This window comes from Lepidochelys olivacea (assembly GCF_965140295.1).
Source record: "Lepidochelys olivacea isolate rLepOli2 genome assembly, chromosome: 4".
NCBI classification, from domain to species: domain Eukaryota; kingdom Metazoa; phylum Chordata; order Testudines; family Cheloniidae; genus Lepidochelys; species Lepidochelys olivacea.
In genome coordinates this window covers 85481820-85501674 of record NC_140414.1, presented here as the reverse complement: position 1 = coordinate 85501674, position 19855 = coordinate 85481820, and the positions used below count along the sequence as shown (strand labels likewise).

Sequence of the window (19855 nt, the reverse complement as noted above, 5' to 3'; positions counted from 1 at the left end):
AACAGATGGATTTCCAGCTCTGCATATTATTCTTTGAAATGGAAGCAAAATCATGTTGTACATCTAATTTGCTGTTTCAAAGGAAACATGCATAGCAGTGTAATTCCTTAGCATTCTGAACTCACTTTCTATTATCAGTGTGCAAAAAAAAAAAAAAAAGTGTTCTCTCAGAAAGGCAGAAATCATGGGATTGAAGTAACAGAAAAGGGTCTCTACTTTGAGGGAATGATTTCCACATAATTTTAAACCATCAATTTAAAATCAATTTGCTTGGATATTTGCTTTACCTGTCATAAATACCACATGGGATTACTGTAACTGAAAGAGATTAGGTTAAAAAATAATTCTCTAGTTTTCAGTTTAGTTGCTTTCAGATTTGACAGCACTTTGTATATATCAATTTCATCCTTTCACTATAGTCCATTTCTCTTATTTGTGTAGGATTTTCACACAGCAACAAGAGAGAATTTTTTTTTTTTAAAAAAAGAAACTGTGGTTGCTGTTCCCAAAGTAATCAAGAGGCCTCATGTTTTACAATTAACTATATTTCAATTTGACAGGATTTCTTCTAGTATAAAAGAGTTTCCAGTATAAATATATTGCGCATCCCTCATTTTGGGTCTTCTTCATATATTCTGTCTTACCTTTGGGACTTGGCAGGTTGAGCGATATTGTACTTATGCAAAAAACTGAACCAACCATACCAACATTTCTTTCACTTCAGTTCAAATGACATCTGTTAAGAATACCAATCCCACCTTCAATCTCATCCTTCAGAGCCATTTACTTAATTTTCTTTCATGCAAATCTTCCCTCTCCGTCTCCCAGGGGAATGTAAATATGCCAATTAATGTCTCTTTCTAGGTTCTGCTTTGTAGCACAATGTTTTAGGGGAATGTTTGTTCAGATTATCTTGCTGGGAATTATTTATTAACATCCTTTGACTGCTGTAGCCAAAGAACAGACCGCATTTCAAATAACTCTCACTGTAACTACAGCCACATAGTTAAGCTCACTCATTAGAGGGACCTCTGTGCCTACAGAATCACAATTCAATATTTTTCAGAGTAGCAGCTGTGTTAGTCTGTATCTGCAAAAAGAAAAGGAGTACTTGTGGCACCTTAGAGACTAACAAATTTATTTGAGCATAAGCTTTCGTGAGCTAAAGCTCACTTCATCACGAAAGCTTATGCTCAAATAGATTTGTTAGTCTCTAAGGTGCCACAAGTACTCCTTTTCTTTTGACAATACAATATGCAATACTTGACCATAACTCTGCATATAACATTCTAAGTGTAAAGCACTGTGGCTGTTCTGTACATCAGCAATAGTTGACATTTCATCCCTGTAAGGTTGTGCATATGGCTGACATGGAGTCCATAGTCCGAGCATTCTGTTCTCATTTTTTCTAGCATCTAGGGAGAGGTAATAGGGTGCAAATGAGAAGGCTCTCTTAACTGTCCATATGTGCCAAGTTTTACTCAGTTGGAGAGACAGTCACACTGTCCTTGCTGCATCCCCATGGGTGCGGGGAGTGAACACTGTTTCCCCTCCAATTTTCTCTTCTGGCTACTAGTGGTGACTCTTAGGACTGCTGCACAGGTACTCAAACCTTCCTCCTCCTCCTTTCTTACTGCTCCCATCACTGGCTTCATTGCCCCTACTGTGCCTCTTAGTGCAGCACAGTGGATCACAGTGGGAAAGGGGAATGAGAAAGCAGTCAGGACCAGCTGTGTTGGGGCCTAATATTTGCTGACTCTCCTGATTCTGTACTGTAGCAGCAAAGCAGACAGTTCTATGTCTTCCCACATAGGTACACTCTACCCTATGGTTCTCTTGTGTCAGGAGCTGATGGTAGGTGACAATGTTTGGAGGAAAAACAGATTCTGGGTTGCACAAATTGGGGGCCGGCAATCTGCGTGAGAGAGGTCATAAAAATGGAGGGAAGGGAAAGGATTGATGGGAGTGTGGGCCAGTGAGGATAGTGGAGAAAAAGACCATTGGAGAGGCTGAGGCTAAACAACTTCGTGAAAAGAAGAGTCACAATAGAAATTGGAACTCAAGAGAGACAAAGGGAGGTGAGAAAGCAATAAAGGTAAAAACAGGGGAAGGACAATGTTGTAGCTAATGCATGGGACATGGAATCAAGAAACGTGGAGTGTATTCCCAATTCACCCCACTCACTTTCTGCCTAAATTTGGGCATGTCACTTCCCATCTCGGTGGCTCAGTTCCCCCAACTATAAACTAGGGGTAACAATATTTCCCTCTCTCACAGGTAGATGAAAGGTGTTTATATTATGTGCCAAGAATTATCATTAATATATCAGTTTTAGATTGGGAGACAGGCTGAATCAGAAAAAGCTCACTCATTTCATGTGTTCATATACTTGACACATGTCATTTTAAAAGGTACTTGGAACTTGAAAACTACAACTGCCTGATACAGGCATGCTGGTTTAGGAAATGCTGAGCAAACTCATAGGTAGTGTGGGAAAAGAAAGAAAGATTTTCCATCCCCTTGTAGTCAGGAACGGAAAGCAAGGAGGGAAAGGATGAGCTATGGATGCGTTCTCTTTCAAAGCCAGAATGTGAGAAGATAGACAGGGGAAACTCTTACCTCTCCCAGCAACAATGGGGCAACTTGCTCTTTCTCAACAACCTGGAAGGTTGGCAGGGGTGGGAGAAAAACAGAGGGGAGGCACTCTTTATTCTCAGAAAGAAGGAGAGCAAGCCAAAGATGCAAAGAGGATACTCCTCCCTTTCAGCAACCAGGGGAAAGGGGTGGGTGAGAAATTCTAAGAGGGCTGCTTCGTCACTGAATAGAACAACCTCACAGCACAACCCTCACAATTCAGTATTAATGCACTATACTGTGATTACTTTGTGACTCTCTCTGATCTCATTCAATGAGGAAGCAGCTCTGTTAGTTTTCAAAGGCTGAATACCAACTTTCTATGTCACTCCAAAACATCTCTCGTCCTTGATGATTTAGCTCCAATCACTCTTGTCAACATTCCTGCTTTCTTCACTTCTGTTACCATCTTTCATTTCCCCAATTCATTCACTACACAGCAAAAAATCTCTTCTCCCAGTGTCAAATCCGCATTTCCATAATCTCTCAGATACTCCATTTGCCTTTGGCTCCACTCTTTCTGTAGTTTACCATATATTCCATTTCATGCTGGATTGTAATATGGGTCCCTCATTTTGAATCACAGCATATGAGTACACACTGTGGCAGTATTTTATTAAACATGATCTCTTCCACAAATAATGTGAAATGTGACATTTGTAAAATAATGTGAAATGTGACTACTTCCCTATCAGGGCACTAGACACAGCAACATCACTCTAGGCATCATCCTGGGCATTCATAGGTTATTTTAAATTTTTTTAATTATATCCAGTATTGTTACAATTTGTTGGTGAGTTCAGGTAGTTTTCTCATCCAAGCTTGTCAGTTTTAGACCAAGAATTTTGTTCTATATGCCTAGTGGTCTAACACTGAAATTACCCTTGGAGACATTGGATCTAAGGCTAGACGGCAATCCCCCTCCCTTTGGCTGTTCAGAGCTTCTTTGATTTCTGCATGCCCACCCACAAACACACATACTACTACTATTCCAGGCCTTTCTGATCTTCCTCATGCACTCCAGGTTCTACAATAAAGCCACTCAACCAACCTCTCAAATTTCTCATGAGGATGGCAAACATGGTGAACTTTTCAAGGAAAAAAAAAGTTAAGCTCACTCACCAGTCTACAGTGCCTTTTCAAATTCTCTCAGTTCTATTCCACTCACCTCAACAAAATCACCTCATATGGTTAATGACCACAAAAGGCAAGAGGTGAGACCAAACTAATAACGCCAGAGGTAGAACTGGCCCGGAGAGTCAGACTCCTTGGCTTACTTAAGATCATCTGCTGCAGCCAGCTAGGTTTCTTTTCCAGAATGACAGACTCTCAGTGGTAATGATTATTATCTTCTCAGACTCTTGACCTTGTGCTCTCTAACTGCTGGAATTTTCTCTTCTGATGTCCATCTTCTTCAGTTTTAATTGCATCCCTGCCCATACCATTTTCGGTTCTAGGCTATACAGGACATTTTCATCACTCTTTCACTTTCCAATTTAGTAACTTCTAGGAAAACCTTGTTGCAGGAGGAAATGTCCCATGCTCAGTTGCACAATGTAACTTCCACTTGTGCCTCATATGGCATATATCTCAGTTCAGAGGAGATTTACCTTGGTCGCAACTGTCACAGTTTTATACAATAAATTACTTCAGTTTAACATATGGAGCCTTAGAACTGAACTTTATAGTAAAGCTTTCTGTAAAACCTGATGTCAGGGGATGGCCAATATTGTTTTTCAAAGTGCCTCTATAGAACACATGCTTGCAGAATTCCTCCCTTAACAAAATGATTGCAACAAGGAAGAAAAATAATTATGGAACTTACAAACATGTCAGTTTCAAAGTGAAGACTCTCTGCCTCTGGCACATCTCAGATAACAAGATGTGCAAGTCAAATACATTTATGTATTTGTTGCCTTGCTTTAACGTTATTTGAGACAGTATATCTGAGAAATGAGGCATGAACATTTTTCATATTATAACTATGTATAAACTGGATGGTAGAATGAACAGTACTATTAATATATTCAGTGAACATACATTAGAAATATCTTCAGTGCATCTCTCTACTTATTGTGAGTGAACAGGAAATTCACAAAACCTTTGCAGATTACTTCTATTTTGTCAATTAAGAGGTCTGCATATCAAAGTACTCTGCACATGTTTCTAGTGGCAAACTACATCAAATGAGAGCATGAAGAAAAAGTTCAAAGCTCATCTTTAATAAATACACAATACTGTCATTGTGCATGTCTATCATCATTTTGATACATATTGAAAATCTATCATAATGTGGCAAAAAATGTTTCATTCAGCTTGTTGAGGCCATTAAGCTCACATTTGCACTGACAGAAAGTAGGATCTGTAATGCAAAAAGAAAATACAGGTAAATCAGAGGTTCTCAAACTGGGGGCTGTGACCCCTCAGGAGGTTGCAAGGTTATTACGTGGGAGGTTGCGAGCTGCCAGCCTCCACCTCAAACCCGCATTACCACCAGCATTTATAATGGTGTTAAATATATTAAAAAGTGTTTTTAATTTATAAGGGGGGTCACACTCAGAGGCTTGCTGTGAAAGGGGGTACCAGTACAAAAGCTTGAGAACCACTGCTTTAAGTCATACCATCAGTTTATAAAGATGTTCTTTTAATTATATTTAACCTCAAAGAAAAAAATGTCCTGAATTTTACCCCCAAAAATCTTGAGGGTAGTAAAAAACAATCTGCCAGTCACAGGTCCAAGACTACCATAAACTGAGACTAGACAAAGTGATGATGATTAAATTAGGGCTGTCAAATGATTAAAAAAATTAATTGCGATTAATTATGAGATTAAAAAATTTAATCTCAGTTTTAATTGCACTATTAAACAATAATAGAATACCAATTTAAATTATTATGAACATTTTTGGATTTTTTCTACATTTTCATATGTATTAATTTCAATTACAACACCATTCTAGCCAAAGGATCTAGTTCATGCCTCCAGTGGTTAGTCTCTAAGGTGCCACAAGTACTCCTTTTCCTTTTGCACATACAATGTTTTCCAGAAAAAGCAGTAAAATTAAGATAACCAGAATTTTTGTCAGGTTAATGGTACTGTTGTTGAAGTGCTATGGAAAGGAGCAGAAGGGTACGGTCCTTCCTTGTTGTACATATTCTTAGCTCTCCTACTATCATGTATCTACCTTCAGGGTCACTTCTACACACTTGACCTATTTGAACCCTTTCATTACTGACAAATGATCTATGTATTTTGACAGTGTAAATCCTGGAGTATGATCATTCAAATGAATGAAATTTTAGGATATACCTTATGAGCCTGATTCTTATTTATATTAAAGCTCATTTACACTGTCAGAGTGGTATAAAGGGTGCCAGGGTAAATGAGAATTAGTATTGGTAGTCTGGCTAGACTTTCTGGTTACTGTGTAAGGTAGTGTCACTTTATTTTGAAAGATGGGGGGCCCTATTAAAACAGTTTAAGAGGTAACTGATAACTTCAGTACAATATTAAAGTTTATTAAATTGAATTCTATATTTACAGAAAGTTTAGCAAAATGAAGAAAAATTATATTCCAATAATTTTACTTCTCCGTCAGCATTAAACACTCAAAGTGAGGATTCCCAGTACGGATAAAGAAGTTCTGCCAATCTGTACTTTTTTAGATGACTCAATTAAAAAAAATGTCTACTCTTTTTAAGTGAAAGTCACTCTGATGCAGAAGGTCAGCATAAAGTAGTCTAACAGAAATCTTTTCTGAGGATTCAAGTGGAACTTTAATGGTTCATAGGCCTTGTCCTGGCATTCTACCAGGGATGCATTTCACCCTAGAAGATCTTCTGCTTCTGCTGTTTATTCCCATGAAGTCATATGCTTGTTTTTGTGACATCATAACGTCCACAGATACCAGTAAGAAGGATGATAACTTTGTTTACATTTCATCTCCCAATTTAAGTGAAAGTTTTCCTAATATTTATTACTTTTAGGAAAATTCTTTTATATTTCCTCATTCTCTCTTCCCCTGACCTGGCCTCATTTCTACCTCAGAAGTGGCTGCGTTTCAGTGATGCCGCATACAAATAATCTGTAGAACGTAATCAGAATCTTTGGGATGAAAGGCACTATATCTTTGTAAATATGAGCTCAAACATTACAAGGGGAAACAATCAATATTCAATAATGCACAATTGCCCCCAAAGGACAGTGCCCCATTCTGCTGGAGGCTGTGAAAACCCCAGAAAGACATGGCACTTGCCCAAAACATCTTAAAATCTAACTTGAAAGAAGAAGCAACAAACGGATGGAAGAGCGAAGAGAGGATGAAGGAAATGATAAGATCATGCAGTTACACAGATTAACTTTTGTATACCTTGATGGTTTCGGATGGTTCAAAATCATCAGAAAGATTTAAAATATAAAAGCAGTTATTCCCAACAGCCACACAATCTAGTCTACAATTATGGGCTGATTCCTTTGTAGGACATACAGCAGAGGGTCCTGGAGCGAAGGAAGGAAGAGATGATAGCAATTATGAGAAGCATTTCCATGCAGGGGAAGTGTGGAGGAAAGCACAGACACATTTATAGGAGAAATGGAAAAGCATATAGGGTTTATATTAGTGGCAGAGCTCAGGGAATGTAGGTAAAATGATAAGAGACATAAGTTGATAAGTTGGGAGATACATAGTATGAAGGGCCTTTAAGGTAAGGACATGAAGCTGGAATCTGGTGTGGTTGAAAACAGTGCATGGTTTATTCTGGGCCTGCTCCCGCATCCACTGAAGTCAAAGGGAATTTTTAATTGACTCAAAAGTGCATTGAATCAAACCCTCTGTTAGAAGGGTATTTGTTTCATATCAAAGTGAGATCTGGAATAGATTTTAACTGATTTATGTGAAGCAAAAATGAAAACATCTTCTGGCCGCATTGTAAGAATAGATATTATGGAAAAAACTATGCAAAGGAGATGAGATAATTTTAATATGGGAGTGACTGAGCTCATGGCATTGCTAAGCCTCTGAACTTGCTGGGAGTGAACGAGATACTTTCAGAAGCCTGAAGAAAAATAGGTAGAGCTGCGTATTTATGGAGTTAATAAAAGTGCTATTGCCTTCTTGTCAACTAACCTGACTCCTCAGTGCTTTTCTAAACATTACAGACATCAGCTCCTGATTTTCTTGATAGGAACCAAGGCACCTCTCACTTTCCCCTGCATGGAAGCTTTGTAATATTGCTGATCATTGTTGCCATTGTGATATTATTACCTATTTGATGGTATTTCATTTCTATTTTCATTACTTAGCTTACCTTTAAAGACCAACATTATATAAAGTAATCTTCCAAGGACTGAAAAAATGAAGAAAAAAGGTAAAAGTACATGAACTAAGAGACACTGTTTTGTACCTTGCTACCAGCGACATAGGTGCTCTATAAATATCTAGGGAGTGAGATAAAGTTTTTCTTCAGAGTTTTCACACTGATGCCTAGAGCACTGGTAATAGGATGCTATTTAGCATGTCTACTTTTGTTCTCTAAGCAGGCATATTATGAAATAGTAAGAGGATTTCGTTGTTCATTATGAAGATAATTTTTCCAGAATTGAGTTTTTAATATTTTGTTTTATTAAATTTATGAGATTTACTGTAATGTTATGCTATTTTTTATATTATGGAGAGTTGCAAGGTCACAGCCTGTTTTCACAGCAAAAAGAATTTAATTTTTTAAACCTTTTAGGAAGAAAGTTAAGAATCTGTGCATTTTTACAATTTATCTACAGTAGAAATGTAAACATACAATTAAAGCAAGCTGCACCATTATCATTGAGAAAGTCTCAAAAATAGTAAGTTGGATTCAACATTGTTACATAATATTTGTATATAGCACCAACTGTGCATTAGCAATATGAAGAGAAAGTTTCTGCCCTAAAGAACTTAGGCTGGATTCTCTGATCTACTGCCTTCACACACACAGTGAATGTACATCAGCCAGAGACTTTCCCTGAAGAATTTCCTTTGCATAGGGCAAATCTTTGGCTAGTGTGAAGCAGGTGGAGGTGGTTCCGTCATGTCCCATGTCAGCTTTGCCACACATTGCTGATGCGTCCCTCACTAGAGTTTTACCACCTGGCATAAGGGCAAGGCAGCACATATCAGGGGCAGCGAGAGGAGGTGGTATAATGGAATTAAACTCAGTAATACCTCATCCTTGGTTGGCATAAGAGCTTCTGCCAGGAGCAGAAGTTACTGCTGCCCACATTGCCATGGCTGTGTAGAGTAGGTCCAGGGAACCATGACTGTGAGCCTGCACATTGCACTGCACATCTCCAGTGGTTTTTGAGAGGGATTTGGAGGAAAAATGTGTGTAAGGGATTCTGAGCTGAGTCAAAGAGCAGGTTTAAGGTGACTGAGATACCATGGAAGGAGTGCCAGAGAAGACAGCTGAAGGAGATGAAGAACAAAGAAGCAGATACAAAGATACAAGTTGTATAGCTTGAGCTCACTGATGGGGAAAAAGACAGGTCAAGAAGCTGTCAGGGGCCAGGTTGTATAGACAAGAATTTGATATAGGAGAAGGCAAAAAAGGAATTTGAAAAGGGACTGAACACAGTCAATATAGTAAGCATGGTGAATGATTTTTTGCCCATCACATTTTGAACTCATTGATAGGTGGGTGGGAGGAGATAGGAATAGTTGGAGCAAGAGATTCTGAGGGCCTGAACAAGCATGTTGGTGGTAGGAATAGAGAGGGTGACTAGGCTTTGAGATAATGTAACTGCACGATGTTTTAGAAGTAATGAAAAACATGGAGTAATACAAGTCAGAAACAGACAAGACATATTTGATCATCTACAGTCCATCCTCCTGCCAATGCAGTGGATGTGTAGTATATTTTCTAATGCTAGGCTGATTCAGAGCAGCAGAGCCAAAGAATTCTGGGTTTGTGTAGCCTTTAATGGCTACCATCTAGCTATGATGGATATAACAGAAGAACAAATAACTCAAAACCAGTATAGTATAAAGGGCCAAATCTTTCTTGGATTATTCTTTACATCGGGTCGGCAACCAGAATTTCTGTTCTGTGGGAAATTCTGACATTAAAAAAAAAATCCAAATCAGAATGAAAAGCTGAAATTTTGAAAATGCGTACAAAATGAAAAATTCTGAAAAAACTCTATTTGGAACCATTGAAACATTTTCTTGGGATGATATCTATTTTTGTTTGTTTTGATAACGTAGAAAATTTTTTTTGACAAGGTGGAAACATCATTTCAATAATGTCAGATTGTACCTTCTCTAAACTAAATTATCCAACATTATTGAAACAAAATGATTCTACGTTATCACCGTCAAAAAATTTATTGCAATCAACACATTCCTGCCGAATGTTTGTAGTTCAACAAAACTCATTTTTGACGGAAAACCGTTTTGTCAATCTTTTTTTAACCAGATGATCGACTCCTGTAGGCAATCCCAGTGTGTACAGTGAGATTACTTGTGTTAATACGGGAAGCAGCATAAGGCCCAAAATATTGTTTTACAATATTTCCACTTCAGCTTTCATCAGGGAGTGCATAAAAGGAGGAGTAAAATGGAAATGTTTTGTTTACTTTCGAATGTAATCTCTTCACCGTTGTTGCATTTCACTGGAATGTTGGTGCCTGGTATGTGGGGCAGCTAAACCACTCAGTTCAGGGCCTGTACCCTCCTCTGAATCATACAGCACTGAGCAAACTGCCAGCACTCAACACATGATTAATTTTAATAATAACCACAATAGGTAAAGCATGATGCTAAGCAGTCAAGCACGTAAAAGGGATTTTTTTTTTAACCTGGAACGCGATATAAAACATTAACTTCAGGATTCACATTCTGCAGACGTTAAAACTTTTCTAAATTGTCTGGAATGCTTGTTCATTTAACAAGGGGGGCAGAAAAAACTTATTACAGTTTCCCTGCTCCTAATGTCACTCTCCTTGATTTCCATCCCCAGTCCCTTGGTGACTGATGAGCAAAAGAGGGAGTGAAAAGACAAATGAGCTCAGAGCATGCAATGCCCAGGGAGGAGCAGGATGTCAGGAGATACAAGTGGGGTTTAGGAAGAAAGGTACCGAGGGGAGTGGAAAAGTCAGACAGCCAAATATGCCTTTGTGAACTGATGGGGGAATTTGGAAAGAGGGAGGAGGATCAGAGAGCAGGTAAAAAATGTAACAAAATACTGCAGGACCGGTAGCTTTGGGGGCCAAATGGATGGGGAAAAGAAGGAAAAGCAGTGAGAGGACTGCAGGGGGGATACACCTGGGATCTGGAGCAGATCTGTGTCTGCTTGATGCTACCCTTCCCTGAAAGAAAAGAGGAAAGAACATAGAAAGGAATTAGATATACAAGCAGGAAATATGCATGTTTAGCCTGAGTAAGTGCTCCTTTCTACTAGTAAAGTAACACTAGATAGGTTAAAAAGAGTTCTTTTTCTTGGTGTTTAAGCTTCAGGGAGCTAGCATTTTGAAATCCAAATATCCAGATGTTATTCCCTCATAAACAATTCTTCAAGGTTTGAGTATTTTCTTCACTGAGACTATCCTGAGATCAGCAAGGCTGTAGTTTAATGCACTAAAATATTTAGTTACTGGCTGAAACAATTTTTCAGGAATCACATTAAACTTGTGATTGAAGGGAAAAAGCCTATAAATTGATATTAGTTTTAACTAAGAATTCATTGTTGGAATTAATTCATGGTTAATGACATAGACGGTCAAAATCTTTCTGGAGATAAGAGAAAGTAGAAGATTAAAATTTTAGATTAGCATAGGGAATGTGTACATCCTTCATAAAAGCCAGGGGAGTAAAAATGACCACAAACTGATTTACAGCAGCTAACCCCAACAATCAGATAGCATTAAGTTATGAAGGCAAGAGACACTAAATGGAGAGATTACACAAAATATGCAGAATTCTAATGTTTATTTATTTTAAAATGTCTACCAGGACTTTTTTTTTTTAATACACTTAAGACAAAGGTTCTTATAGCGCTGCTTGGCACAGGACCAAAGAGGAAGGGGGGAAATGTAGCTCTCAGACCTCTTGCCACTCCCCTGATCCTAAGGATTGCTCTAAGTTATCCTTTAGGGAACATACTACTGGCAGGCATCACTGGAGTGTAAGGGGTCCAGCCACACCTCTTCCTGGCCCTGACACACCCACTGTTTTTCCCTCTTGAGACTTAAAACAATAAAAAACATCACACACAAGCTCTGAGTACCACTCCAATTACTCAAATTTACAACATGAAATGTCAACCACCTCACCCCTTCGACCAAGTAGCAGCTCTAAATACAAATAACATCCTAAATGCACCGTCCAGTACTTCCTCCCCTAACTCTCCTCGGAGGCCAGGAGAAACAAATTAACTTTGCAGCATGCTCTGAAAGACAGCAAATCTGGAATATTTTAGCCCAGGGCCATTTCAGAGCAGTGAGTTCCTTACTGATCATCTCTGTTATTTCAAGGGAGATGGGGCATCAGTGCCTCAGCAGACTATAACCATGGCAGTGTATCACTATTCCAGCAGATGGCATACAGCCAACTATCTTGGCTTTACGCCATGTTGGGATTCTCCGATGCCAAAGGAATCCCTAGCAGTTCCATTAGGGCAGCTTTACAGCTATTTTATGTTTCCTGAGGAGCAGAAAGCAGACTGATTGAAGGGGGAAGGGCAAAGATCTGGTCTAATGATTTTCAGAGAATAACTCTACTGCAGTTAGAAAACTGATGATGGTCTGATGTTATGCCATCGTATCAACCTTGTGCACCTTTGAAATTAGAAATAAGTTCAGCTTTTGAGGAGCTGACAGCAGCCCTACCTTTAATTGTTTATATGGCAGGATTCTGTCAACCTCAAAGAAATTTAGCTAAATCTAAAAGTCAGCTGCATTTGCAAAAGCAGAGGGTTACCATAATGCTTGGGCACTTTACAGAATGCAGCTTTAAGCATGTGGTCAATTTATTTGAATGCAAATTACAATGACTTTCTGGAATAATTAATGCTCTTAAGACTCAAACATTCAATTAATGGAAAGTTTTGAAACTAAATCTTTTTCAGCTTGGGAGGTCTGACTGGCTAATTCTTGCACTTTGGGACATTCCATGGAGGACTTTTGGTTCTTTACACCAATAAATGGATTATATGGATTGATTTCAGGGTTTTCAAATTTGTGACATATAATATGGATAATCTTTTTCATTTCAGCATTTCAAAGTCTTCAGTTCAGATAAAAATATTATTCATTTCATATACCTGTGCTAGCTTACCATCCAGAGTGGAAATGGTTTGTACAAAAATGATGCAATACATACTAATCTGCTATATAGTATCTCATCCAAAAATGATCACGTAAAAAAAGGTAGAAAAATAATTCAAAAGTATACATGGAAACAGCCATGATTAAAGAAAAGTTCAGATTAAGCAAGATGGTTTGTAACAATAGGAGGTGGACCCTGCTGACCTTTAGCATGGCTGTTATCTTTGCATGGCAGAGTATATACATTTTTCTATGGATGAGTTCTTACTCTTTTCATGTGAAATGATTTGTATTAGAAGATTTTTTTTTTTGGTTTAGCAAACTGTTAAGAATCAAGAATTATAATAATGATTCAAAATTGAAGTTAATATAAATTTTAATAAAAAAGTACAACCTTAAGAAGAGTTAAGAGTTAAACTACCAACCTTTGAAACATAAAGCAGACACTTTATCCACTAGGGCCTAGGCTAGAATAATTAACAGCATAGGAATTCAGAAGTATCATTTTACAATAAAACATATAAATTATGAATAAAATTACTGGTAGGCAATCTAATGTGGAGCTACAGAATTCACGTAGTTTGTTCACAAACTGATACCTAGATCTGTGTGCCTGCAACATCACATGCAAATCAGGATTAATTTGCTGTGTTTTGCTAAATAAAAGTGGAAAAGAGAGAATAGAAACAAATTTCTTGCATTTTAGCTATGTACTTGATCATAAAAGGGCACTTCTTAAAATGGTCTTTTTGCATGTGATGTTAGAAAGATTTGCTCTTTGGAAAAACCTGAAAAGAATCAAGTCCTACTGCCTAGTGTTGTCAGGGCAACCAGCCAGATCATCCAGTGCAAAATTCTCCTTTTAGATCTTCTCTCAGATCTTTGGACTCCAACTGAAATCGATGAGAGTTCCTTGCATTTAAGCCCCAGTCCTGCTGGATCTGTACAGATAAACACTTTTGCCCACATAGTCTTTGCAGAATTGGGCTAAAAAACTGATCCTATAGTTATAACAATGGTGGTCGCTTTTCTAACTTAACTTTTACAACTTTCAAGATATGTTGGACAACCAGAGTGTGGCACAAACAAGCCACAAATACAGCTGGTTAGAAAATGGAATTTTCATTCTGTGGGAAATTCCAACATTTGTTTTTATTTCAAATCAGAACAAAAAGTCAAAATGTTGCAATTTACTGTGGAACAGAAATTCCAAAAAATTGTTGCTAGCAAACATTGAAATGTTTTGCTAATACCAAAACATTTCAACACTATAAAGACATTAACATATAAATAATATTAAATATATTAATAAAATAATATTAAAATTAATATTTTAATATGGGTTAAAACAAAATTATTTGAAATGATAAAGTCAATGCAAAGCATTTAGCATTATCAAAACATAAAAAGAAAGTTGAAATAATTTGTTCTGAGACTTTTTCCCATAGAAAATTTAATGAAAATCAATATGTTTTCACAAAACTTTTTATTCTGACAAAACTGCATTTTCTGATGGAAAACTGTTCCATTAAAAAAATTTCAACCTGCTCTAGCCATAAACTACATACGATTCTGGCCATACATTATAGAAGTTGTGGCTCTGGAAACCAAAGAGAAAGATTCACCAATAATTAAAGGAAAAGTTACAATGAAGTTTCCTTGTTCATATCTATCATTTCCTTCTTCAAAAAGGAAACACATGATCCTAAATAGGAGGATTTTATATGAACAAACATTTAAGGAGCTGTGAAGCACCATATATTTTTAAAAGAACTTTATATTCTAACCAAAATCAATGACATGCTCTCACTTTGCATAGCTCTACATAGTCAGTGTGGTCTTAATTTTCAGTATCAATTTTATTTATTTCTATATTCTGGATGAGTGAAATTATTTAGCTTTCTCTGTAAGTATTTCAGTTTAGGAATTGTAATGAGTCAATACTGTGAGGTTATTGTTTATAAACATACATAAATGGCAGCATGGAATAAGAACTAATACTGGCTGAAGGGAATAGTCGGCCTTTGCATAGTGTCAAAACACAATGGGGCTCTATTAGTTAGCTGGACATACCTAGCGGAGACCAGAAAGTTTACATGAAAGAAGGTCAGATGTGAAAGATGGTTGTTTACTGAATCAATAAATAAGTAATTATTTAGCTCATGAAACTTATTATCCTAAATCCTACCTGTAATGCAAAAAGTAGAAGTGTAAACTACTTGGTACTGAATACAATCTATCTTTGAGACTATGCAGAAGTCATTAAGTACATTCAGAAACCATCAGCCCTTTCCCTAATGGAATCTCAATAGGCACAAAACAATTACAAGTAACATGGAGAGAAATTACAGGTAGGAATAAAACACTAGCTCTACACTATTCAAAATGAATGCCAGTGTGCTAAAAATGCCAGCTGTACCCAGCAGACACATTAGTTTCAATAACAAACTTACTATCCCCACAATCCCCTGATTGGTCCAAGCCACAAGGTAGAAGCCAGGAATTTTATGTATACGTGTTGAAGTTAAAACTACATTGATTCTCATTGAATTGGGTGACTATGCACAATCAACCTGGAACTTAGCTTTGTTCTCTCAGTTAAAAGGACATTTCTAACTCATGAAAACAAAATGTATTCCCTGCCTACTGCTGAATATTCTCCCATTCTTCTGCGTATCCTTACTATGTTTCTAGATACTTTTGTCAAGGCCTAAAAAGACAAGAAATATGCAATTAAATATTACAGATGTGCACTACTGCTTTGGGAACATACTCGCTATCAGCGCTCTGCCGATCTACAGATTATTATAACAATACCTTAAAACAGGCAGCAATTCTGCTCCACCTGCTGCTTTTGTTGGAAATCAGCACTTCTAGTTGCATCTCCCCTTCAGGACACAGTGTGCACTGAAGCAGTGCCTGCTACTCTCATGTCTCTGATGGCATATGTAAAGGTTGGAGAGTAGATGCAGGTGCTCGGTCTCCCCACCTACTGCCTCAGCCAAATGTATACTGACATAAATGTGAAGTTAGCTCCGAACATAGCCGTCTGGCTCTACAGCCATTGCCTGACACCAGCACTTTATTTTCTTTATCATGTGCACTGACTTGAAAGCTTTTTGTAGGTCCTGACCTTGGGAGCAGTTGCGGTTACGTTTCATCCTCAAGATACAAGATAGGAAAGGATAAAAAAGAAGAGACTGATCAGTTTTCATCATGCTGTTTGTAATTCAGAATACCTCAATACAGTTCCCTCGAACTCTGCTCCTTCTCAGCCTGAATAATTCTACTTCTTCTCATCTCTCATGAGTCATTGTATGTATATTATATGCACATTCTGTGTGTTCCCAAATCACCTTTGGCACCTTTTTCTGAACTTTTCTATCTCCACTGTTTCTTTACTGAGTGAGGTGATTAAAAAAAATCTATTTTCAATTCAGTAACAAAAATGATTTTTTTGGTTAAACAAATTGTATTAATGAATTGGGAAATAGATTTTTTGATAAATCACTTGTGCTTTTTAAGTGGCACATTTATTAAACTGTGCTTGGTATACTGATTCATTTCTTTGTTTATTTTTGAGATGAAGTTGCCTACAGAAAAACAAAAATGTTGAATTCTATGGTACTTCATGACTCTTTTCAGTCAATGTAATCTGGGAGCCTGTAAATCCTTTTGATAATTCATATATTTTATTATGAATGGATAAAAACAACATGGTAAAAATCACAAGTCAGACTTGTTCCCTAACCACTCATGTTTTGCTACTTACTGTGTACCTCACTGATTGCTGGTGTATCTGCACTTTCAGTAGCTGCTTCCCATGGGAATGACACTTTCACCATGGCCCACACTTCTTTCATCAAACCTCATGCTCTAGATTCCTGCCCATGATCCCTCTGTGGGAAGCTTGCCATTTTATCCATCAGAACCCTCCCGCATATTCTCTACTTTCTGACATTGCAACACTTATAAAATTTCCATTCTAACTTTTTTGATACAGAGCTTTTTTGATACTCATCTTATAGACTGCTTTCACTTGAAAGACCAAACAGTAGAGACTGAGCACCAAAATAAATTTCTTCCTGTGGCTTAGTATTTATTACAGAACTAGTGGGAGTATAATGAGCAAAAGGAGAGAGAAATCTAGATTTTTAACACAAACCTACAAAAGCTTGTTTGCCCGAGCTATGATTCTCTGGACAAAGCTTGCTGCTGTCTCATAACAACTGTATTAAAGTACAAAACACAGATCCTGGATCATCAATCTATCATCACTAATTTCACATTAAAGTTTGGAAGATGTCCGACAGACAACAAAAGTACAGGAGTGACCGAGTGTTTAATTATTGTTTGTGTTCGCAAGTACATTTTAAAGCTTATTTTTGTCAAAGCCCTAAAAGTATTTCAAATAATTATACTGGACTCTAGAACTGTGTAGACTAATTACAACAACTTTATTTTTTTATACTTACTCAAAAAATGTAGTCCATCCAGTCTCATCACTTTTAGTTGCCAGAAGCCCACTGTTGCCATGGTAAGTAAATAAAACAAGCTCTTGTCCTTGGGCAGTCATGCTTTTCAGGCATCCATTTGTGCCTATAGTCAACCAGATCACTTGGTTATCAGGAGACACCACTCTCACTGGCATCCGATTGGGATCCCGTCTGATACGAAGTGTGTTTCCATTGCTATCGGTTACTGCTGTAATATCATTATCATTACTGTAGCTAAAATTGTACAGATAGTCTCCAGTGACTAAACTCATTGTGTACTGGTGAGTACCATTGACATCGAAGATATAGAGCTCTTGATCAGTTGGAGAGGCAACTTCATAAAAGTTCACTGAATTCAGCAAGGGCTTGTTCTTTGACACAGCTCGTATCCGAATATTTCCAAGATCAGCAATGTACAATGTACCATCTGGAGACACAGCCAAGGAGGAAGGGGCATTAAGTTTGGCATCTTTAGCATAGCCATCACCGCTTTGGTAACAGTCACAATTGACATCATTTTTGCAATCACACTCTGATGGTATTCCAGCAACTAACGAGATCTCTCCATCAGTTGTGACCTGTCTTATTCTGTTAATCTTTTTTTCATCAGTTTCTGTAATATAAAGTACCCCACTGTAGGACACCGCAATAGCCGTTGCCGATTCTAAAGTGGTCTGTACAGCATGCTTTCCAACAGAGTACTCCACGCCAGGCACTTGGCAGTGCATTGGTCTCCCAGCCGCAATACGGACCTGACGATTTTCAGTGATCTGCAAAACTACATTGTTATCCAAAACATAAATGGAGTTATCCATTGGATTGATAGCCAAATCTGTGGGCCATTCCAGACGTACCTAAAAAAAGAAAAGGGTTTCATTAGTCAGTCAATCTAGGTTAAGTACAATTAGCTTGCTGAATTGAATTTAACCTGAGTTTTAGATAATGCTTTTAGGATATTTCTAATTTGTTATGAGCAGACTAGTCAAAAGGCCTCATATGAACATAAATGGAGTAAAAGAAACTATTTTATCCAAACTATAGAGCTTACAAAAAGATGCACTGGAACTATCCTACAGGCATTCCGCCCCCCAGTAATCTGGAATGACCTTATATGCCCGTGCAACCCACCCAACAATTCAAAGAGTCTAAATCAAAGTAGAAGTTCAAGTAATGGATATCAAGGAACTACTAACTCATATTTTACCATTGCTATCTGTAATAAGGTAATACCAAAAATGAAATTCAGTACTTTCCAGATTGTGAAATATTGTATTGGTATTCCATTTTCAATCATAGCAACAGTAAAGTCCCTTCATATAACTCCACTGGGACCAATAAAAAAGGGTCCTCTGAGCTCTTTAAAGTATCCTGGCATTCAAACTAATAGACTAAGAACATTAGTGGTTCTGTTCATTTAAAAAATATCATTATGCCAATACTGGTCTAATATATTTGCTACTCTGCTGGTATTTTATTACTATACTTAACGTTTCTTGCTGACAATTATGTTGTTCTGTACTACACTGAACTTTATGTGCAGAAAAATTGAATACAGCAGCATATATTTGCTAGTAGAATATACTGAAAATCATGCCCTTGGAATAAGTTTCTTAACACAAAGGTATCCTGTTAAATATATAAATATTCAACATGTTCTGTCTGATTCTATTTCGTGGATCAACCAAGCTGCACTAGCTTTCCCCCCTACCCAACTTCCCCCCCAAAAAACCCCACTCCAAATTAGCTGTATTTTAAAAATACCTGGCTGATGTGCATGCTAGTGTCACATGTTAGAGGTCGTGCTGAGGTTAGATCATTAGAGCCAAGCAAAGTTGATATTATTCCATTTTGATCCACTTTTCTAATCATGGTCCCATCAACAAAGTAGATTAATCCATTTTTGTCAATTGCCAGTCCTTTAGTCAAGAGAAAATTTTTTAGTTTTATTACACTAGCCATTTATTTAGCACCCGTTACTAACAACTTGCTAAGTGCTAGTGACTAGGTCTGAGGAATACAAGGACAGGAAGTACACAGCTTAGAAAGTATGCAATATAATCATTTGTAAATATATGTAGCATAACGAACAAAGGTTTACTGCACATTTTACTCTTTTGACTGCATATTGTTCTACAGAAAAGTAAAATGAAGTCTATGAGAGGTGCCTGGTATTTTAGTATACCTGAAAAACTGAATAGATGGGAGTAAGACATTGACATTTTAAAAACGTTGGATATAATTTGCTGAATACATAATCTTTGTGAAATTTGAAAAGGACTATAAAGTCAAATATTTCCTATAAAATCAACTTGGGCTTTTTGTAGCTTCATTCTATATGGTCTTTCTGGACAGTAGAGGAGGAGCTTTTCAAAAACACAGTTGTGATTAAAGCACAGTTCAGGCCCTGACTGATTTTTTTTTTAAGACCATG

The 19855-nt window shown here is 37.4% G+C and overlaps 1 protein-coding gene across 2 annotated transcripts in view; it reads right to left on the bottom strand.

The window, feature by feature from the left end:
- TENM3 (teneurin transmembrane protein 3) overlaps nt 1-19855 on the bottom strand; it is a 615209-nt gene that overhangs the window by 23195 nt on the left and 572159 nt on the right. For both annotated transcript variants that reach the window (XM_084626411.1, XM_084626412.1), the window contains 2 exons: nt 19186-19340; nt 17404-18278 (listed from right to left, as the gene is read on the bottom strand). In XM_084626411.1, the coding sequence (XP_084482537.1) occupies nt 17404-18278; nt 19186-19340 (1030 nt within the window). The remainder of the gene's footprint in view (nt 1-17403; nt 18279-19185; nt 19341-19855) is intronic.